This window comes from Fringilla coelebs (genome assembly GCF_963513975.1).
Source record: "Fringilla coelebs genome assembly, chromosome: 13".
Taxonomy (NCBI): Eukaryota; Metazoa; Chordata; class Aves; order Passeriformes; family Fringillidae; genus Fringilla; species Fringilla coelebs.
This window is the reverse complement of record NC_140039.1, coordinates 2,776,928-2,799,383: the sequence shown is the minus strand read 5'-3', so window position 1 is coordinate 2,799,383 and position 22,456 is coordinate 2,776,928. Positions and strand designations below refer to the sequence as shown.

Below are 22,456 nucleotides of genomic sequence, written 5' to 3'. Positions count from 1 at the left end.
AAGGCAGAGCTTGGCCCACATTTTTTGTTTCAATAAAGAAATGGAGTTTTCACAGCTCTGTCCTAGTGCTAGCAGCAGCAAAGTCTAGCCAGCACCAGCCCTGGCTGAGCTCCATGCCCAGGAGCAGCCGTGGATGCCCACGGTGTGGGCAGGCAGGAGCCAGGCAGGGGCTGCTGTGACCAGCGGCGCGGCCCCAAGGGCTGGGGGCGCCCATGCTGAGCGTCCCTGGGCTGAGGGCACATTTCCTTCCATGGGATCATCTGGGCCTGCACCTCATATGGCACACAGGGATATTTTGGGGTCAGTGCTGAAGGGTGCAGGGATCCCTCATGAGGCACACAGGGATATTTTGGAGTCCCTGCTTAGGGGTGCAGGGATCCCTCAGGAAGCACAAAGGAATATTAATGGCCTCTCCTAAGGCGTGCAGGGATCCCTCATCAGGTGTGCAGCAGGGTTACATTTCAGGGGGTTTTTACTCTTCCCAGCACAGCAAGGGGTCCCTTGGCCGAGGTTCTGCAGGGCTGGGAGAAAGCCTCTTGCAGAGCCCTGGGCCCGGCCTGTGGGCACAGCGGGCGGGCCGAGCCCATCCCCTGCGGCCAGGCCGGGCTGCTCAGGCCGGGCCGGGCCGGGCCAGGCTCGGGCCCCGGCAGGGAAGGGCCGCGGCCGTGGGCTCTGCTGAGGCTGCTGAGCTCCGCCCTGGCCCTGTGCTGCAGCCCTGCACATTTACAGCCACGGCCGTGCCCGGGCCCACAGGAGGCACCTGGGGCTGCAACTGCGGCCGCGCCTTCTCCCACTCACGGCGGCTGGCTCTGTTCCTTGGCAGGGCGCAGCTTAGACCCCAGTTATATTTGGGAACCTGCTGGGGAAGGGTCGAGTGGCAGAGAATTCCAACTCTCCTCACTGGCAAGCGCGGCTTATCTTGTGTGTTTTTTTATGTTTTTGCCCTCTAAATTTGTGTTATGTCAGAGGGTTAAGTTTGCTTGCTCTGAGGAGGGCCCTTTTCTTCTTGCTGGTCAGTGGGGCTGCAATGCACCCAGGGTGGAAGGAGGCTCTGTGGCCGCTTGGGCCACGGTTGTGGGACACCAGGGCTTCATCCTTCCTTTGGCTGTGATATGCAGTGGTGCTTGTGCGGGCATTTTGCAGTAACTGGCTTCACCTTGTTCCTCTTGTCACCAAACATTGAGAATAAATGTCTTTAACAACACTGTAGTATTAAGAGGCAGGCCTTACTTTCTTGCATTGCTGGAGGCACAGGCCATTGGGATCACAGGGCCTTCTTGGTGTAGTCTTCAGGTGCCCTGGTGGTCACTGAGGAAGAAAGCTGATTCTTCTGGAAAAAGGATTGTCTCCCATGTGTCTCCCATAACCTCTCCCTTCCCCATCTCTTTCTATGCAAAATTATCCAGGCAAGTGCATTCATATGTCTCTGTCTGCCTTGTCAATCCATCTATCATCTATCTGTCTATCTATCTGTCTACCTATCTATCTATCTCTCTATCTAGTTTAATAATTATGAAATATTTCTATGCATGATATTTTGGGTTTTTGTAAATTATGACAGATCTATTGAGAGCTGGAAAATAATATCATCCATCTTTGATCTAGCAAAGCTTGGGTTTAGGACCAGATATAAGCTGTGATTTCCTTCTTGCTAGACATACGCTGGCTCATCACAGAGCTTTTACCTTGAAGCTCTGATATATGGAGCTTGTTCAGTTCTTCCATGGACAAAGGGAGTTTGAAGACAAAGAGGTTTAGCCAGGAGATCCATGCACAACAAAACTGTTTGTATTTTAGCAAATGAAGCATCTTAAAATGTAAAAGGCTCATCCATACTCCAGTTTTATCCCTCCATTTGCCCAAATTCTTGATCTTCATTCCTTTGTCAGAAGGAAAATATGACAGGGAAATGTAGATCCTCCTTTTCTTCTTGAGCTGGGCAGCTTGTAACCTCGTCTTCTCCCACAAACAGGAACAGACAAACTGGAACTTTGTCATGAAGCCATACTTTGGAAAGTTTGCCCTGTGTTTGTTTTCACCCAGAAGGAACTGAGATTCGCTGGAGTATTTACAAGCCATAAATGATGGATTTATTGTGGTTGCTAGAATCTTTCATATTTTACAACCTTTCTGCTGCACAAGAGCCTGGCACTTGCAGAACTCTTGCCCCATGCACTTCTCCAGTGCTTCTTGCAGAGAAGCTTTGGGAAGCACTCAGGATAAGTGCCATGTTCATGTGTGGCTTATGGAGCCCACAGGACAGAGAACTGTCTTTGCAGTGTGCCCTGGCTTTTATTCCAAGGAATTGTCATTGCTCCGGGCACTGACTGTTATTTCAACACCTGTTGTCATTTATTCCACTGGAATCCTTGTGAGAAAGGTTGTTCTTTCCCATCCAGATTTTTAGTTGACGTTTTTTATCTCAAACAGCCAAAAGTTCTCCATCTCACTGGTTTCTGATGTTGGTTTTTCCTTTCCAGTCTGTTGTTGGCCCACGAAGATGCTGCTTAGATTCTGCAGACCCCATACATGGGTACCAAGCTGAAAGTTCTCCGCTGCTCCAGAGCAGCCCAATTATCCACAGGTGGGCCAAGAGCAGCTCCAGAAGCTCCAAGGGATTCTAACAGATGAATTTGTGTCCCTCAGAAAGGCAGGGCTGGTTCTGAAGTCACTACGCTACATAAGATACTTATTTAAAAGAAAGGACCTGCAATGAGATAGCAGTCACAGGATGCCTAAATCTTTCAGAGAAAAAGATTTGATTGCTCTCCTGTCAGAAGAATCTAACTTTGCCCTGCCTCACTCAGCCATGAAGACGCTCTTCAGATTAATAAGAAGAAGCTGAAACTGACCAGACGGAATCCTGTGTTTGAATGGAATTTGTGCATCATGTCTGAGATGTATGAATATGCAACAGATTATTCTTTTTAAGGCTTAATCCTCTGTAAACGTGTGTCTTTTTTCAGGGTCATGCTGCCCAAAAAAAGGTACCCGGATGTCCGTAACTCTTCCTTTCTATTGTCTCAAATACTCATAATCCTAATTGTCCAAAATTTTTATTACTCTAATTATATTGCAATTTTTATTGCAACATATTATTACTATTTATTGCAACATATTATTACTATTAAACATTTAAAATTTTATAAACAAGTGACTGGTGTTTTTCACACTCCTTCTGGGAATGGGGAACTCGTGCTGTGGAGCCGGCTGCACCTGTGGGAGCAATGGGGAGCCTGAGCCCGTGCTGGGCTGCGCTGCTGAGCTGGCAGCACGGTGGATCCGAGCAGGACGCTCTCCGTTTTCCCCAGAGCCGGGCCCTGCAGGCACCTTGGCGCCCCTGGGCACCGGCTGTGCCACCCAACAAAGCCCAGCAGGCCGGGAGGAGAGCCCGGGGGCAGCGCAGGTGCTTGGGCAGGCGCTGCTGAGAGGGACAGGGGCCAAAGCCATCCCTGAGCAGCCACTGCCAGCCCTGGCCCTGGCCCCCTGCTCTCAGAAAGTTTCCAACAAATCCACCAATAAATTCCAGGTTACTTCTGTGAATTGCACACTACAGTTTCCTTCGTTTTTTTCTCAATACCCGGAGGTTCCTGTATATAATATTGGTCTTGAAGATCTCTGAATCTTTTCAGTCTTTTTTTTTTTTTTGTATTGAATGAGATGAAACAGTCTTACTGGTGGTAGTTTCGGCAGGTCTGGTTTTTGTCTTAGCGTGATGATTTACTTATTATCTACATGTAAATTTATTTTATTTATGTTTATTTGTTCCCCAAGCAATGATTTTGACAATCTGTCCTCCAGTTCTTAGTGAATGTTCCATATATGAACAATTTTGAATCTCTCTTTATAGGAATATAAAGTTCTCAGAAAGGGGTATTTTTAATTTTGATGACACTCTACCTCCCTGTCTTGGTTTAGGAAGACAGGTGCCTGTTAAAGGAGACAGGAGCCTCCCCTGAAATGGAGAATGCAAACCCTCCCCACCCCTCCGAACTGGTATGAATAAGGGGCTCTCAGGCAAAACATATGGGAGCAGGAAATAACAGTTCTTTAATAGGGAAAGGGAAAAAAAAACAATATTAAAAAAAAAAAAAAATACAACAATGCAATACACCAGAATAACACTGTCAGAGTCAGAACACGACCTGACACCCTGTGGGTCAGGGTGTTGGTAGCAGTCCAGTTGGAAAAGGAGCTGCAGTCCTCCTGGAGGGTCAGGCGTGGTTCTGTTGGAGCAGGGGAGTCTTACAGAAAAGGGGTGTATTCTTCCTCCGCAGATCTGTGGAAGTCGAAGCAGCTGCTGTTCCTCTGGGGAGTCCAGTGGAGCAAAGGCTGTCTTGGTGTCAGAACCTTGCCGGTTATATCTCCATGGCACTGCTTGGCTCCTCCCTCTGGGCGGAGCATCTCACAATGGGATGTTACAGTTCTTATCAGTCATGTGGTGACATTCAATAGCCCCTTATCAGCAGATGTCCCCCTGTTGCTTATGATCACTCAGGAAGAGAGATAAGGAGAATTGCCCACTTGACACCAGGCAAGTGCCATACAGATGTCAATAGAAAACATCTTGCCTTGCAATCTGGAACACTCCCCCACCCAGCTTTTACAATGATCCTTTCTTAAACATCCCTGAGGATAGGTAGAGTTATTTAGGAAATGCAAGGCTTAATCCAGGTACAGGATTATTATTTTTCAATATGTTGCTTCAAGTTTCACACCACACCTGTCTGAATTAAAACAATGCTTGTGAGGAAGCTGAAGAGCTTACACCTCAGAGATTAAAATTCCAGGAAGGAGGAAGAAAAAACAAAATCCTGTTTCAAAGGCCGTTTTTTCACTTCTAGTATGCTAGAAGTATGGTAGACTACACCTGTCTTCAAGCGTCATTTAATTCCAGAACAACTCTCTACAGTGCCAGACACCAGGACAAATTACTCCAGACTTGGCCTCCCAATGCATCAGCTTTCATTCTCGTGAGAGGTAGGCCTTCATTACAGTCTGATGAGAGCAAATCCACAGAGCAATCTTGCCACCGTGTGAATGGCAAGAAGAATTTCCTTGTGAACAGATGAATATGTCCCACCCAATCATGAACAAAATTTGCCTTGACTTGGAAGAAAGTAGACAAGGAGCCATGCAGTATTTGGGTTTTATCCAGTGACAAATGGGGCAAGAAGCTGTCACAACTTACCTCGTGTTTTACAGAACACAAGCACAGATACAGCCAATAATGCACCCACATGAAGGGACCTTCAGGACATTCCTTTATTTCTTAACAAGGAACGGGCAGCAAAATGCTGGCATTTATCTGAACTGGAAGCCATGCTCCTCTCCTGTTTCTCCTTGAGCATACTGTGTGTTATTTGCAGATTTCACTACCCAGCCCAGGAATCCTGTCATGGCCAATTGCTAAATGACACAAGTACCAAAATACAGGAGCCACAAAATCACCCCAGCACTAATCCAGCACTGCTTTGATGGTGCACAGGAGCAAAGACTGGCTTGGCTTGGAAGGGACATTTAAAGGCCATCTAGTCCGATGCAGTCCCTGCAGTGAGCAGGGACACCTTTATCTAGGTCAGCTTGCTCAGAGCATGAGCTTGAATGTCTGCAGGGATGGATGTCCACCTCGCTGGGCAACCTGTTCCAGGGTTTCCAAACCTCCAGTGCAAAAAATGGGTTTCTTTTGTGTGGTCTGAATCGACCCTCTTTTAGATTAAAACCATTCCCCTTGGTCTGGCAGAAAAGGCTCTACTAAAAATTCTGTCCCATCTCTTTTACAAGCCCCCTTAAGGTCCTGAAAGGAAGCAATCAGGTGTCCCTGGAGTCTTCCAGGCTGAACACTGCCAGCTCTCCCAGCCAGTCTCCAAAGCAGAAGGGCTCCAGCCCTCCGAGCACTTCTCCCTCCTCTGGACTAGATCCAAGAGGGCCATGTCCTTCCTGCGTGGGGAGCCCAGAGCTGGATGCAGTACTCTGTCGTGGTAGAGACGGAGACAATACAAAGAAACACACTGCGTTTCCAGAAGGCTTCAAACCCTGTTTTTATTCTAGCATGCGTGCTTGTTCTACATTCTTACAAAGCTCATAACTACACTTTGCTCATTGATCACGAGAGACAAGCAAAGTGCTCCTAGGAATACGCAGTGGCACGTTTCTCTTATTCATCCTTCTTTCTTTCTTGGTTTCTATGTCAACAACCTTAGTAGGAAATTCTTTCAGGGGCAAAACATGGATGCTCTGATCAGACTTTTCAATGGCTCAAAGAAATCCCTGTAAAACCTCTTCTACAGTACTCCTGGTGGTCTCACCAGAGCAGAGGGGTTGGAATCACCTCCCTTAAGCTGCTGGGCACTCTCCTTTGGATGCACATGGCTGGCTCATGTCCAGCCCCTCATCTAGCAGCACCGCCAAGTCCTTCTTGGCAGGGCTGCTCTCCATCCCTTCATGGCCCAGCCTGTGAGATCAGCTGGGCTGGGACTGTGTCACAACCCTTGGACAGAGCAGCTGGGCAGGATGAGCTCTCTGCCGAAGAAGGACGATCCCAGTCCCCACACAACTCCACCCTGGCCATGAGGTCACAGCAGGCTCTGAGCTCACAGAGGTGCCAGAGCCCCGTGGTCGCACAGCAGCACAAGGAGCCACCAGTTGTCCTTGAGCACAACTGTTGCGGCAGCAGTGGCGGTGGCAGCAGCGGTGCTGACGTTGGCACAGCGGTGTCAGGACAGCGGTGGCAGCAAGAGCTGCACGACTGGCAGAGGGCAAGGCACCATGGCCCTTGCTCTGCGCCTCTTCCTGCTGCTCCTCCTGGCCGTGGCCCTGCCTGCCAGGGCTGCCCAGGCTGCTCCGCTGCCAGCGCGGGCAGCAGGTGAGCCGGCAGCCTGGCTCCCCTGTCCCGGGACAGCGCTCCCTGCTCCCCGGGAAGCGCTGGGCATGGTTTTCCCCAGGCCTTTAGGGAGGGTTTCCTCTGCGGGAGGGAGAGAGCCCCATGGGCCCCTCTGCAGCCCCTGTTTCCTCTCCAGGGATGTGTCACCAGGCCTGCAAAGAGGGTGGAGAGTGACCAGGAGCCAGCCCAGAGCTCCCCCATGGCCCGTGTCAAGCTTTGGCCTTGTCCATTCCCATTTGGCTGCCACGGCCCTATCTGACCCCCTTGCAGTGCCCATTTCCCTAAGGCAGAGGGGGATCCCAGCACACCATGGAAATGCATCTGGTCTTTGCTCTCTTCTAGATTGGGATCATGACATGGCTTATATGGAAAAGGTGGTGAATGACAGTTTGAAGATTCTAGAGCATGGTGGAGGCAAGTTCTCTGTGTGCCTTCCCTGACAAAATGATCACTGTCCATGTTGCAAGAACTCACTCATATGCCTTTTCCCTTAACATAAGCTCAGGTTTGAAGGAATCTGGACATCTTGCCCTGCTCCCTTCTGGAGCCCTGAGTGATCCCACAGGATGGCTGTCAGTAGGAGGAAGGAGCATTTAGCTGTCCATTTCCTCCTGTGTGCAATGCCAGTGTGTCCTTCCATGTGCTCTGTGCAGCCATGGAGAAGAGCAGAGAGGGAAGGGGCCAGGCCCAGGGCTGTGCCCCGGGGCTGAGCCTTTCACAGCTCCTGTGCCAGCCCCAAGGAGCCTGAGCTGCTCCTGCTGCCACTGCCAAGCCCTGGCCCTGCCTGGGGCTGGGTTTAGAGCTGCTGGCAGCTCCAGGGAGTCCTTTCTGCCCCAACTGCCCTGCAACGGGCTCCTTCCATCCCAGTGTGGGGCCTCTACAGGCACGTTGTCCACCTGGCCCTGCTCCTGCACTGGAGAGATGCTGTGGTGTGTGCATTTCCCTTCCTTGTTTTGCACAATTCCTAAAGGCAAAAGGAGCCCCTTGCACACCATGGCAACACATCTGATCTGTACTGCCTTCTAGATGTCAGTGCTGGGAAGGCTTTTCAGGGAAGTGGGATGGAAGAGGACTTGGAACCCTTGGGAGCATCTGCTTCTAAATTCTCAAATTCCCCTCCGAGTACAATCAGTGACAACCTGGCAGGAACCAGGTGACAGAAGCCTCTGTGGCTGTTGAGTTACAGGTGTGTCTGCAGGGAGGACATTCCCAGCTTCCTTGCTTCTTAATGCTCTCAAGCCCAGCTCTGATGGCTGGGGTAAGTAGTGTGCCCCTGCTGTCCCCACAGCCTGAGCCCTGGTTCTGTGGGATCCATGCACATGAAGCGGAACTACTTTATTTTAAGGTCCCCTAACAGGCGAGAACCAAGACACAGGAGCCAGTAAATCTCTAGAGGCAGCCAAACATCTGGACCAGATGCTTAATGACCTGGAGAGGCACCGTGGTGGGTGCATTCCCTCAGCCTTCCCTGGGGCTCAGCAGCCGGGGGCTTTGGCTGCACATCTGCACACGCCGTGCCCGGCACAGCGGGAAGGGATCCATGGCAGCCTCGCTGCCCCGCTGCTGCTTCCACGCCCTGCAGGGCTGTTCCCCAGCCTGGCCTGGCTGCAGCTTCTCCCCAGCCTCTGCTGGAAGGCATTTGCCATCAGCTTACCTGGGCGGGGCCCAAACTGCACCAGGGGCCATGCAAACCCTGAGGTCCCCTGCAATTTCCCACTCTCCAGGCAGATCGGGGGGGCTGATTTGGTGAGGGATGTCCCTGGCCCAGCCCCAATAACCTGGCCATTTTCCTGATCCTTATCTATGACTTTGACAAGTATTGTTTCCAGAAAATGCCACCTCCCAGAATGCTGAATCATTCCATCTCATCCAGCTGTCCTTTTTCGTTTCTCAAGCGATGGAGCAAAAGTCCGTGCAGAAGGCACCATATCCTATAGGAAGCAATGGCTCTGTGCCAGCCCCTGCTGCAGGAAAGCTGGAGGCACCAGACACGGGCAAAGGCACCGGAGGTAATTGCTGTGCCAGGCTCAGCCCTCGGTGGGGCTGGGTGGCAGCAGCTCTTCCCCCAGGGCCTGCCCTTGCACAGCCCGGCAGCAGCCAAAGCTGGAGGCGCCTCTGGAGGCTTGGAGGCCTCTGGAGCTCGTTCACAGCCCCGGGGAAACGGGGCTTGTGCACCAACGTCCCTCCCGCTGCAGCTACTGAAGAGCTGGCGCTGAGAGCCCAGAGGCCCAAGGCACAGGAGCAGCCCCGAGCGGGAGCCCTGCCGCGAGCCCAGGGCCAGAGCCAGCGCTGGCTCCCAACTGGGCAGGGGCTGCACTGGGTCCTGACAGGGCCTGACTCTGTGCCCTGGGGCTGGGGGAGCTGTCCCGGGGCAGGGAGGGCCAGGGCTGGCAGTGGCTGCTCAGGGATGGCTTTGGCCCCTGTCCCTCGAAGCAGTGCCTGCCCAAGCAGCTGCGCTGCCCCCGGGCTCTCCTCCCGGCCTGCTGGGCTTTGTTGGGTGGCACAGCCGGTGCCCAGGGGCGGCAAGGTGCCTGCAGGGCCCAGCTCTGGGGGAAACGCAGAGCGTCCTGCCCGGATCCACCGTGCTGCCAGCTCAGCAGGGCAGCCCAGCACGGGCTCACGCTCCCCATTGCTCCCACAGAAGTGCTTGACAAGTCAGACACCAACGCCCAGAATCCACGGAATACCCCAAGACTTTTCTGCCCCCAGGATGTGCGCAGGTCCTGTATGATAGGCACAGTAGTCACACTGTTCACTGTGCCACTTTCCATGGTGCTGTGTTATGTTGGCTTCCGGTGGTGGAAGGAAAAGAAACGGTAAGTTGTTGCTGATCTCCAGCTTCTTTAAAGGCTGCTCATAGTCAGGGAACATTCCCAGGGAGGCTGCAGTGGAACTGTGGCCAGTCCATGGTTGTCCAAATGACTCTGCTGAGGGTTCTGTTGCTGCCCAGTGCTTACGTTGGCCTCTGAATTACTGGGCCTTGTCCTGGGGGGCCGGCTGGGGCTGCAGCCAGGGCTGGCTCCCACTGAGGCTGCGTGGCCCAGAGCAGCCCCAGGGGCACAGGGCAGAGGCAAAGCACGGTGGGGAGGAGAAAGAGCAGGAAGGAGATTGCCCTGGAAAGGCAGAGGCGCTCTGGGGCCCGCTCCTGGCCAGGGACCCTGCCCAGAGCCGTCCCCTGCTCGCCGGGGCCGTGAGGGGCAGCTGTGCAGCTGGGCCAAGCTGTGCCAGCAGCTCCAGCCGTGCTGGGGAGCCTTGCCAGCCCTGGGCCCTGCTGTGCAGGAGGGTCCCTGTGTGTCACTGGCAGCTGGGGCCTCAGCCACCTCCTCTCTCCACAGTCGCGCTGCCGCTGCTCCAGCATCCCGGCCGAGAAGGCGTGCCTCTCCCTCTCCCCCAGAGAGCCCAGAGACCCTCGGTTTTGACAGCTCTCACACGTGGCCTCGGCAGCAGCAGCTGCCCAAGAAAGCAGAGCACCAGCCCTCCGTGCCTCCCCCACGGCCCCCCAGCCCGGCCCTGAAGCGGAAGCCTCCTGAGATCCCCCCACCTCCTCCCCTCCCGAGCTCACCACCCTGGTCCAGCTAGGACTGCAACTGGCCAGCCACGCAGGGCTTGGGCCACCAACAGCTGGGGGCACCTGCTCTCCTCTACAAACAGCACATGTTACCTATGGGCAACAGCCAGACTCAGTTTTCATACTCTTCGACCTTCAACAAGAAGGGCTGAAGATTTTCCCATGCCCTTTCTCATCCTTTACCACTTTGATTTTCATACAGCTTGGAGCTGGTCGCATCCCTTAAAGACTTTTCTAGCTCTGCATGTTTTACCTTACCTGAAGGAAAAAAAAATAAAAAAAAATTCTTCGGTTTAAATTTCATTTTTTGTGTGGTTAGGCCGCTCACATTTTGAGCAATTAATTTTCTATGGTACTTCTTCTTCCCTTTTCATTGCTATCTATAAAAAGTTCATCTGGACATAAAAATCACCAGAATTGCTGAGATTTACCTCAAAGCCCAGAGGAGAATCTAGCACAAAATATTCTCCCTGTGTACTGCACAACAAGAAATATTCAGAGGAAGACACAGTGGCAGCTGAGGCTCTTTGAACTCCCAGAATACTGAGCCTGCAGAGGAGGCAGACAGCCCTGGCAGTGGCTGAGGGGACTTTTCCTCACAGACTCCTCTGAAAGTGTGTCATGCTCCTCCTGAGCTACAAACAATTCTCTATTCCTCAACAAAGCTACTCAGGTTCTTGACTTATCTTAAAGAGCAAAAGCAAATGTGGTCAGAAATTTCTCATCAAAGCCTGTTTGCAGAGAAACCCCACCATATGTGAGCAAATATTTCTTAGCATCAGTTCACTCAGAAGAAAGCCAACCCTGAATTGAGCAGCGCTTTAAATGAGGTTGAATTCTCTTTCCTGACCTATCAGCCAGATTGGTTTGCCTCTTTTTTGTCCTAGAGAGAACATTAGAACGATTTGCTCTTGGCAGGACTCCTTGCATGGCTCCCAAACTGGTTGCTGTTCACCACGCCTTGCCTGGGCTCTTAATGCAGCCTGTTAGCAGCACCTGACATTGCCACCCTGTTCAGCCCTTGGGCACGGCTGGTGCCACGGTCCCCTCCTGGCTCCTGGCATGTCCCTGCTGGTGGAGGAGCCCTGCTGGTGCTGCTGCCTGCGGTCCTACTCCGCAGCCAAAGAGAGACTAAAGTCACTGCTTCGGGCAGCTCGTTTGGTTTAACGCTTGCTCACCTCTGTCCCAGACCTCTTCAAACCCACCCAGCAACACCATAAAGTCACCTCATCTACAGAGGTGAGCAGGTCTGAGCGAACAGAAGGTCGGCTTTCATGCACATTGGGATTTTAATTTAGTGGAAGCACTCACTCGTTCACAAGCCTTACTTGTCAAAGTGGATTGTGCGATGCTATTGTGTTGCTTGTGTTAAAGAGAAACCAGAAGGGAGAAATGAGTTAAGAAATTGAGAAAGACACTTGGGGCGCAGGCTTGGCAGCCAAACGGAGCAGGGTGGCAGCCGGCCGCTTTGCCGGAATCCCCTTTCGTGCCGGACAAAGGCGGACGCGGCTCCGCTGCGGGGCGAGCCGGGCGCTCGGCGAGCGGCGCTGGAGCGGCGGCGGCCCCGCCCCGCCCGTCCCGCCCCGCCGCGGGCCGGGGCCGAGCGCTCGGCCGGGCGGGAGCTCAGGATGCTCGGGCAGCGCCGCGGGCCGGGCGGGCGCGATGGAGCCGCCTGAGGGCTGGGACCCCTGCGGGCGGCCGGCCCGGCGCACGCAGTGGCTGGTCAGCGCCCTCGCCTACCACTACGGGCTGGACCGCGGCGTGGAGAACGAGATCGTCGTGCTGGCCACCGGCCTGGACCAGTACCTGCAGGAGATCTTCCACCACTTGGACTGCGCCGGTTCGGGCCGCATCCCCGGCGAGGACTTCCGCACGCTGTGCCAGGTGCTGGGGCTGGAGGAGGCGGCGGAGCCCGAGGAGTGCGCGGGGCTGTGGGACGGGCTCTCGGCCGAGCTCACCTTCCGCCAGTTCCACGCGCGGCTCTGCGGCCACTTCAGCACCCGCGCGGGGCCGCGGCTGCCGCTGGGCCGGGAGAGCGAGCACATCGAGACCCAGATCCGCCTGCGCAGCCCCCGCCGCCGCCGCCGCACCGAGCCCGCCGGCCGCGGAGCCGCGGGCAGCGCCGAGCGGCGGCCGCCGGGGCCCTGCTCCCGGGAGTGCTACGAGGAGACCGTGGCGCTGGAGCAGGCCGAGGACCGCATCGCCAAGCTGGAGGAGGAGAACGGCAGCCTGCGGGAGCTGGTGGAGGACATGCGCGCCGCCCTGCAGAGCAGCGATGCGCGGTGCCTGGCGCTGCAGGTGAGTCCGGGCCGGCTTCTGCACCGGCCTCCCGGGGGCGGCTCGGCTGGCCCCGAGTGCTTCAGGAGAGATGCTGCACTCGCAGAATCAGTGTTTATAACCCCTCCACTGCCAGACTGAGACCGAAGTTGCTCGTTCATCCTCGGCATTAACTTTTTAGCAAAGTTTAGTTACAGGGAGGCTTTAAGCAGGAATGTATGGCACCGGTGTACCATCAATATAGTTGTGGTGAGCACTCTGTTAAAAGCGTAGGGCAGTTCAGCTTAACAAACCCAGGTGTACAATGCTGCTGCTGCTTCTACTGCACGTGCAGTCAGGATGTGCTGATACCATGTGCTGGATGTACACCAGTGCAGGGTTTTTCTTGAAGTGAGAAAGAACTTTTAGAGTTCTGCCTGCACAAGCACAAGCAGTGTCTCAGTGAGAAGTTCCTGTAAGGAACATTAGAAGGATGTTTTCCTTAGAGTGCGGTCACAAGAGTTCAGAGTTGGAGCCAGCTCTGCAGGCAGGCTGATGAATAGTCTGGGGCTCCTGTGCACAGCCCCATTAATTCCAGGGCTGGTTCTGCTGTACACACACTTAACAGCAGTTAAATTCCTCTGGCATGAAATAGCATGGAACAGGCAGAGCAGGGAAGGGCAGCATGGACCCATTGTTGTGGCAGGTCTCACCAGGTGGGATTTGATACTAACACAGCACTCACAGAACTCTGCTCCACCTGGGACACTTCCACTTGCAGTAGATGACTGCTGTCTTCACAATGTCCAGCAAGGCAGGTCAGAGACACTTTTACCATTTTCCTCTGGAAAAGGGAAAGGAAATCAGCAGCAAACACAAAGTCACCAGTCAGAGGTCCCAGGAAGAATGGAAACGACAAAGAGGAGAGCTCCAGAACACCCCCAGCTGCTCTCTGCTCTCTTCTTCTGAACACAACTTCATTGGAAATATCTTTTTCAGCAGACTGCCTGACTCCTGAGTACAGACCATAGTAATGACATGAAAACTACTCCAAAACTTGTGCAATAACATGGTAATGTGTAGTTTGAAAATTAATTGCATAGCTAGGTATTAAAAACTACTTTCCAGAGATTGTTTCCTTGTCTCTGTATTTGGCAAAGTTAGTTGCTGATCAACTCTATGTGACTGAAACAAAAAAAAACCAAACCAACAAAGCACAATCCAGCCCCTTCCAGTCTTCATTAAAACCCATCAATTTCTCCCTGCTTTGTGCTCCTGGTCATTGCAGGTGGGACTGCGGAAGAGCCATGCCAGCCATGCAGAAGGAGGATCCTGCTTCATAGGGAGGAAGACACCATTAACACAGAAGCACTCCCAGACCAAGTGCCTCCAGAGTGTCCTGGAGGAAATGGAGCTCATGCGGAGCTCCAGGGATGGGCAGATTGAAGAAGCCATCAGGTTCAGTCAGGAGCTGGAGAAGGAGCTGAAGAGCTCTCAGGAAGCTCTGGTCAGCCTGGAAGATTGCAACCGTCACCTGAAGAGGGAGCAGGCAGAGATGAGGAGGAAAGTGGAAGAGGCCAGACACGCTGTCCTGAACAGTCTTGGCAAAGTGAAGGAGCTGGAAGTGAGAGCTAAGGAGGTGCCACATCTGCAAATACACATCCAGCAGCTGGAATCACAACTGCAGCACGACAGGTAGGTTGGAGTCTGACAAAAAGTGCCTATAAAATCAGTGTTGGGGCACAAGTGAGTTTGAGAATCTCTGGCTGGGGCTTATTAGATATCTCCAAAACACCTTGTAAAATCTGGCCAGAGGGAAATTAGAAGCTGCTCATCCATTTTCTTGGTCGGGTCTTTAGGAGATCTAGGAGTCTTCCAGGCCAAAGTCAGGATGCTGATCTACAGAGAGCTGAAGTCACTCCTCAGACACACAACAACAGGACTCAGCATGGTAATGCTTCAGGAAAGCCCCAACACAAACTGCTGACACTCCTTCAGAAACCATTGCCAACACACTTCTTTCGCTGCCTTTCCTGGTCCGTAGGTCCCGTCCCAAGCCAGCTGTAATCAGATGGCTGACTCTCCATTTCATATTCAAGCTCTTCAGCTTGTCCTCAGAACTGGGGAAAAGCACACAAGGACAACGTCTGGCCTGTGGTTTGAAACTTGCTGTGACTTCATTGCTTCTTCACTGAGAGAACAGGCAATAGAGGAGAGAAGCTGAAACGTTCCTAAACCCACAAAAGAGTAGAGTGGGAATCTCAACAAAAAACACTAGCCAACTGAACCCCACTTTTGTAGTGGCATTAACAAATCCTTCCAGAAGTTAGAAAGGTGGTCACAAATTTAATAGTTCACTGCTTTTGTTGCTTTTAATCTCAGACCAAACTTGCACTCACCGGTGGTTATTAAGTGTTAGTCATCTCTGCCCAAGTTTCAGACTGACCTATGCAATAAAATCTAGTTTATATTTTCACTGACCCAAAGCAAAACCAGTATTTCTAGACATATTTTTACTTACACTACTAAATCTAGTATTTTAATAAATTGCATCTTCTGAAGTCCTTGCCTCTTCCTAAACTCACACTTCCTCTGTTTGCTTACAAGAAGAATTCATAGTGAGTTATTTGTGGCATCCTTGCTATTGTACTGTTTTATGAAGTGAGGAAATTCTAAAAATAACCATTTTGTCCAGTGTCTTTCTGCCAGCATTTGTATGTTAATACATGCATGGTTGCAGAAGATCAAAGAAAATAGAAGCATTTCTTTAAACGTTCATAGGATTTAAAAACCACTGCGAGGGCACGTAACATTCAAGGTGACTGTCAGGGGTCTCTGGAGGAGTGACACAAGTCCTGGTGCTAAAAGGGATCACACAGCTTGTCAGGGCTGTCACCTTCTCCTTGGCATGAGCACCAAAGATCTAAGATGGGTTCTTGTCCTGTGGAATTGCTTTTCCAAAGTACGATGAAGGATAAAAAAAGATCACCTTGAAACAGGTTAAAGGCAATGAACAACATCCCCTGGCCTTGCAGTGCAGGAACTTCATGGGTTACATCAAAACAAAGAGTGCAAATTTAGAAATGTAAATGACATGTTTCTTGTAAGACAACCTTCATTTGTAATACCTACTTTTAAATTGCATGCTAATTTAAAGTGAGTGTCAAGCTCAGGAATGGTGCTGGACTGACCATTTGGGAACTACACCCCTTTTTTAGCCCTGTGGCACTTTAGCAGAGGCCCAGGCCAGCTTCCACCCCTTGAGATTCTCTGTTGGCCACAAAGCACCTGCAGCTCCCCGTCCAGTGAAACAGCTCTTGGTGCAAACAGTGTAACTCAGAGATGCATAATGATAATTGGGACTTGCATGCCTGTGCTCATATTCCGTAACACATGGAATCCCATCGCTCCACATGTTCCCAGAGTGGCACAAGAGGTGCCCAAACTGGCACAAAATGGTGAATAAGCAGTGCAGGGCTGTGTGTTAGGGTGGGGAAAGTGTTCAGCAGCAGCTCTGCCCCACACAGCCTTGGCTGTCCCAGCTTGTCCCACTCCCTCTGCTTGCTCCCACCGGTGCTCAGGCAGCCCAGAGGCCTCCTGCTCCGAGAGAATCACCTTCTGATGTGCAGGAGCCCTCATCCATGGGTGTGGCTCGGGTGAGCTGCTGGGAGTGCTTGGTGAGGGGAAGAGATGGGTTGGCTGAGGCATGGAGAGGGAGGGACAGCTGGGAATCCACAGGGTTCTGTCACTTGGCAAGAGTGTCATTGCCCTGTTGGTTAAGTCAGGTTTGTCTTGGTTTGGAAAGACAGGTCTCTTCTAAGGAAGGCAGGAGCCTCCCTTGAACCTGAAACTGTAAACCCCCTCCCTCCAAATTATGATAAATTTGAAATTAAGGGGGGCTCTCAGGCAAAGATATGGGAGCAGGAATAACAGTTATTTTAGTAGGGAAGAAAATAAAAAGATAAAATAAACAATGCAGTAAACTAAAACAACACTGACAGAGTCAGTACACAACCTGACACCCTGTTGGTCAGGGTGCTCATAGCAGTCCAATTGGAATTGTGGCTGCAGCCCTCCTGGAGTGTCAGGTGGGGTTCTGTTGGAGCAGGGATCCTGTAGAAAAGGGTGTAGTCTTCTCTGAAAATCCAGTGGAAGAGGCAGCTGTTCCTCTGGGCATCCAGTGGAAATGCTGTTCTGATGTCCCAAGAGCCCAGATTATATCCAGTTGGGAATGTTTAGCTCCTCCCTCTGGGCAGAGCATCTCACAATGGGATGATGGAATTCTTATCAGCCATGCAGGGACACTCACTGGCCCCTTTCCAGCAGATGTCTCCCCAGAAAGAGGACTGGTTGTGGAAGAGATAAAGAAAATGGCCCAATGAACAGAAAACAACTGCCATACCTTTAACAGATGGTCAACAGAATACATATTGCTTCCCAGTCTAGGACAATGCTGTGTTTCAGATGCTGTTACCTGTACTGTTAAAGCCTGCCTGTGTTTCAGTCACCTTTCCAGTGAACAGTTTTCTCCCCTGCCAGCTGCCACACAGAGTTTGTGAGCAGGGTCTGGAGTTGGCAAGAGCTAATGCTGCAAGGTAGGGCTGGAGAAGAACGGGGGGGATTTGGGTGATCTGCAGAAAGCATTGACAATTGCAGATATCTCTCCTGAGAATTCACCCTGACTGGCTTGGTGAGCCACAGGCTTCCTCCAGCTAAAGTCCAATTTCTTCCAGAGAGGATCATATTCAAGAATGAGTCCAAGCTATGAGCTTTACACACTGTTCCTGTTTATAGTTTCATATTTATCGAGGAAATGCTTTCTTCTTTTAGGTTCAGATTTTAAAAGCTCTTTTATTATTCAAATCCCTCTTCTAGACCTTCATCTGAGACCTACTTGCAATCACTGATCTGAAATTCCAACCATGGCCTTGAGTTTTCCTCTGAAGTTCCAGTGGTGGTTTAGAAGGGCCTGGTCTTCCTCTGGGAATGCAGTAGGAAAACGGCTGCTGTGGTGTCCCAAAACCTCAGATTCTGTCTGGATAGGAATGCTTGGCTCCTCCCCTGGGTGGAGCTTCTTCCGATGGGATGATGGAATTTTATCAGCCATGCAGGGACACTCGCTGGCCCATTAACAGAAAATATCTCCTGGATGGAGGATGGGTTTGTGGAAGAGATAAAGAAAACTGTCTCATGAAGAGAAGATACCTGCCCCACCTCTTAACAGATGGCAAATAGAATACACACCTATCGTACAACCCAGCACAGGGAGGCACCTCCAGCTCTCCTGTCCAGCAGCACCATCAGGACACTGAGTTCCCAGTGTCCAGGGGGGTTTCGCTGTCACCCTGAGGGACACCACTGGTCACTGACATCCATCAGGCCTCTGAGCCATTGACCACAACCCCCTGTCTGTGACCTGCCAGGCAATTCCTCATTCTCCAAACTGTGCCTCCATCAGATCCACAGCTCACCAAGGGAGGGACAAGGATGCTGGGCAAGGCTGATGTGTCCAGGGCATTACAGAAGTCCAGGCTGGTGGCATCTCTAGCTCTTCCCTTGTGCACTGAGGCAGCCACTCCTTCATGGAAGGCCTCTGGCTTGGTCAGGCAGCACAGACCCACCCTGTGCTCCTCAAGGTTTCCTTTGGCATATCAAAGCATTGAAGAGGCTGGGTGGTTTTCCCTGCTGTTTTATTGACTGACTGTGCCCTTTGAGGACCACAAGAGGAAGCAGAGCCTTAAATTGCACATGAAGAGCAAATGCTGAAGTAAAGGCTTCACCTGGGCTGTGAAACCAAAGGGCTGTGTTAGCCATGGCCACCCCAAGGTGCCAAACTTCCAGCTGGGAAGCTGCTGACAGGAGGGAATGTGGCACTTGTCTCCAGCCAGAGATCACTCACTCCTCAGCATCTTGGGCTGGAGCTGACAGTGCCTGAGGAGCTCAGGAATCCTTGGATGTGATCTCCTGTGCCAGTGCCCAGAACACAGAGCAGTGAGCTCGACTTGGGGGGGCAGGCCCAGCCCTTGGACACAACTGCCAGGCAGAACAAGCTCCCTCCCCAGGAAGGAAAATTCCAGTGCTGAGGTCAGTCCCCACCAAGGCCATGAGGTCACAGCAGGATTGAGAGATAAGAGCAGGCTCTGAGGTCAGAAAAGGCTCTGGGGTCACGGAGCCCTGTGGTTCTAGAGCATCACATTGTCCAGCTCCCGTGCCCAACACACCAGGAAGGGATCCACAGCAGCCTCGCAGGCCCACTGCTGCTTCCACGCCCTCTGCCTCAGGGAAACTGGCACTGAAAAGGGGTTGGATAAGGCTGTGGGAGCCAGATGTGAATGGACAAGGCCAAAGCTGCACAGGGGCCAGACGGGAGCTCTGGGCTGGCTCCTGGTATCTCTCCACCCTCTCTGCTGGCCCTGTGAATCATCCCTGGAAAGGAAAAAGGCCCAGCCCCAGGCCCGTGGGGGCCCTCTCCCTCCCGCAGAGGAAACCCTCCCTAAAGGCCTGGGGAAAACCATCCCCAGCGCTTCCTGGGGAGCAGGGAGCGCTGTCCCGGGACAGGGGAGCCAGGCTGCCGGCTCACCTGCTCCCCGCGCTGGCAGCGGAGCAGCCTGGGCAGCCCTGGCAGGCAGGGCCACGGCCAGGAGGAGCAGCAGGAAGAGGCGCAGAGCAAGGGCCATGGTGCCTTGCCCTCTGCCAGTCGCGCAGCTCTTGCTGCCACCGCTGTCCTGACACTGCTGTGCCAACGTCAGCACCGCTGCTGCCACCGCCGCTGCTGCCGCAACAGTTGTGCTCAAGGACTGACTGGTGGCTCCTTTTTCTGCTGTGCAACCACGGGGCTCTGGGACCTCTGTGAGCTCAGAGCCTGCTGTGACCTCAGCCTGCTGTGACCCCTCAGCCTGCTGTGACCCCACAGCCTGTTGTGACCCCTCAGCCTGCTGTGACCCCACAGCCTGCTGTAACCCCTCAGCCTGCTGTGACCCCTCAGCCTGCTGTGACCCCTCAGCCTGCTGTGACCTCATGGCCTTAGCTGTACTCCCAGAGTGCACCCCCATCTCTACAAATTGACTGCCCAGATTGTTTTCCTGTATCTCAGATTCCTTGCTCTGCAAAACCTCATTTGTCGCCTGCTGACATTGCAGGTCAGGCTGTGTCCCTGAAGATGCTCTTGATGGCTTCTCTCTTTTCCTGGAGATGCCACTGGAGGAGGTGCAGGCCCAGATGATCCCATGGAAGGAAATGTGCCCTCAGCCCAGGGACGCTCAGCATGGGCTCCCCCAGCCCTCGGGGCCGCGCCGCTGGTCACAGCAGCCCCTGCCTGGCTCCTGCCTGCCCACACCGTGGGCATCCACGGCTGCTCCTGGGCATGGAGCTCAGCCAGGGCTGGTGCTGGCTGGGCTTTGCTGCTGCTAGCACCCAGACACTGGGGTGACAGCTCCATCTCTTTATTGTAACAGAAGAGCTGGGCCAAGCCCTGCCCACCTTCATGAGTGGCCAGAGAGCAGGGCCAGTGCCTTCAACAGGGGGGAGGACCTTGTTTGCGTGGTGGCAGCATCTGCACAGCAACAAGCTGGTAAAGCACCTGTGGCAGGAACCCTGGGCATGGCATGGAGATGGGGAAGTTCTGGCACAGGTGTCCCAGACTGAGGTGTTTGGCCGCTCCTGTGCCGCTGCAGACGGCCGGCTGTTGAGACAGGAGGTTGCTGAGGCCCCAGTTGCAGCTGGCACACAGAGACCCTCCTGCACAGCAGGGGATTCCCACGGTGCTCAAAGTTTGCCTCTGAAGACTGAGACGTGAGCTTGTCAGAAATCCCAGAAAATATCAGGGAAAAGGTTTTAAGTTGGTTGTTGTGACTAGGTACAAAGCTCCCGTAGGAAAATAACCTCTGCAGCAGACTGGGTGTCTTGTGATGACTTAGTTCTTCTTAGAGGAAAGATTACCAATTAAATGCAGTTTTTCTTTTTATTCTACAAGTGTAAAAGTGTTCTAAATTTTTCAGAATTCTAAAATTACTTTGAATAATCCTAAACTAATATGAGAAAGGGATGAAATATTTGGGGATTTTTTTCTACAAAAAATGTTTCTGAATTATTAAAAAAATTTCTGCTTTGTAAAAATGTAAAATGAAGACAAAATAGAGTCGCTTTTTCTCGGGAGGCCCATGCCCAGCTCCTGTCTGCCCACCCCTGGCTGTGCCCAGACAAGCACCTGTGCCAGTGCTGGCGGTAGCACACAGACACCTGGGCTGAAGCCCAAAGATGTTGCTGGACTCAGGCCCTTGCCTGGCCGGAGGGCTGCACCTCCTGGCCTGGCTGGACACCAGGGCCAGCACCTTTAGGGACAGAGGGTCCTGCTCTGGGTGGCTGTGGCAGCAGCATGTGCCCTCCAACAAAGTGGTATTGCAGCCATGGCAGGGACTACAGACTCGTGCATGGAGATGCAAGATGACAGCTCCAGTTCTCCCTGCCTGGGTTATTTGGCCAGAAGCTGCAGAGGCGCTCCTGTGGAGAGAGGAGGTGGCTGAGGCCCCAGCTGCCAGTGGCACACAGGGACCCTCCTGCACAGCAGGGCCCAGGGCTGGCAAGGCTCCCCAGCACGGCTGGAGCTGCTGGCACAGCTTGGCCCAGCTGCACAGCTGCCCCTCACGGCCCCGGCGAGCAGGGGACGGCTCTGGGCAGGGTCCCTGGCCAGGAGCGGGCCCCAGAGCGCCTCTGCCTTTCCAGGGCAATCTCCTCCCTGCTCTTTCTCCTCCCCACCGTGCTTTGCCTCTGCCCTGTAGCCCCGGGTGCCTCCTGTGCCGCAGGGCACGGCCGCGGCTGTAAATGCGTTGGGCTGCAGCACAGGGCCAGGGCGTAGCGAGGCCCTTGTTGCACCTGCCGCGCTGCTCGGCAGCCCCATGGCAGCCCGGGCCCGCGGCCCTTCCCCGCCGCGGCCGCAGCTGGCCCGACAGGGGCGCGGCGGCTCCTGAGGCCCCGCCCGGCCCCCAAGGATGGGCCCTGCCCGCCCGCCGGGCCCGCAGCCCGGGCCCAGGGCTTTGCGGGAAGCTCCCTGCCGACTCTGCCCAACCTCGACCGACAGTGGCCCTTTGCTGCGCTGAAAAGACTGAAAATCCCCGCAGCACACCGCATGAGGGACTCCTGCAAACCTCCCTAGAGACCATCAATACTCCTTTGTGCCTCATGAGGGATCCCTGCAACCCCAGCAGAGTTCCCAGAATATCCCCGTGTGCCTCATGAGGGATCCCTGCACCCCACAGCACAGATCCCAAAATATCCCTGTGTGCTTCAGAAGGAATCCATGCACACCAATGCACAGACCCCAAAATATCCCTGTGTGCCTCACAAAAGAGCCCAGCCTCCTGCCCACCTTAGCAAGAACTTGGCTCCTCTCCAGGCCATGATGGCAAGCACTAAACCGCCACATTCATCCCAAGGAAGTCAAGCCCCTGCCAGCCTTACAGATGTCTCCAGTCACCTGTATACCATAGAAAAGATCCCAAATCCTCTAAGAACCTCATGAGGAACCCCAGCCACAAGCACCACTTACAAAGGACCCAAAGCCCCGCGTCTCTTACTGCAACACCCGACAGGCACAACACCCCCTCTCCAGCTCGTGTGCCGCACGACGGACCCCGGTCATCTGCCAGCCTTACACGGGTCCCCCGTCACCTGCATGCCATAGAAAAGCCCCACTAGTCATTAACTCGAGCCAGCAGGTTGTGTTCCCTGACAGAAGCCAATTCCCTTCTGGG

At 53.3% G+C, this 22,456-nt stretch overlaps 1 protein-coding gene across 1 annotated transcript; it reads left to right on the top strand.

The window, feature by feature from the left end:
- Nucleotides 1-12,113: 12,113 nt before the first annotated feature.
- Nucleotides 12,114-21,858, top strand: LOC311158676 (EF-hand and coiled-coil domain-containing protein 1-like; the record flags this gene model as incomplete). The annotated part of the gene is made up of 6 exons (XM_084214247.1): nucleotides 12,114-12,749; nucleotides 13,996-14,402; nucleotides 20,162-20,277; nucleotides 20,381-20,498; nucleotides 20,906-20,930; nucleotides 21,598-21,858. The coding sequence occupies 6 exons, from the start codon at nucleotides 12,114-12,116 to the stop codon at nucleotides 21,856-21,858; spliced, it is 1,563 nt and encodes a 520-aa protein (XP_084070373.1).
- Nucleotides 21,859-22,456: the final 598 nt, after the last annotated feature.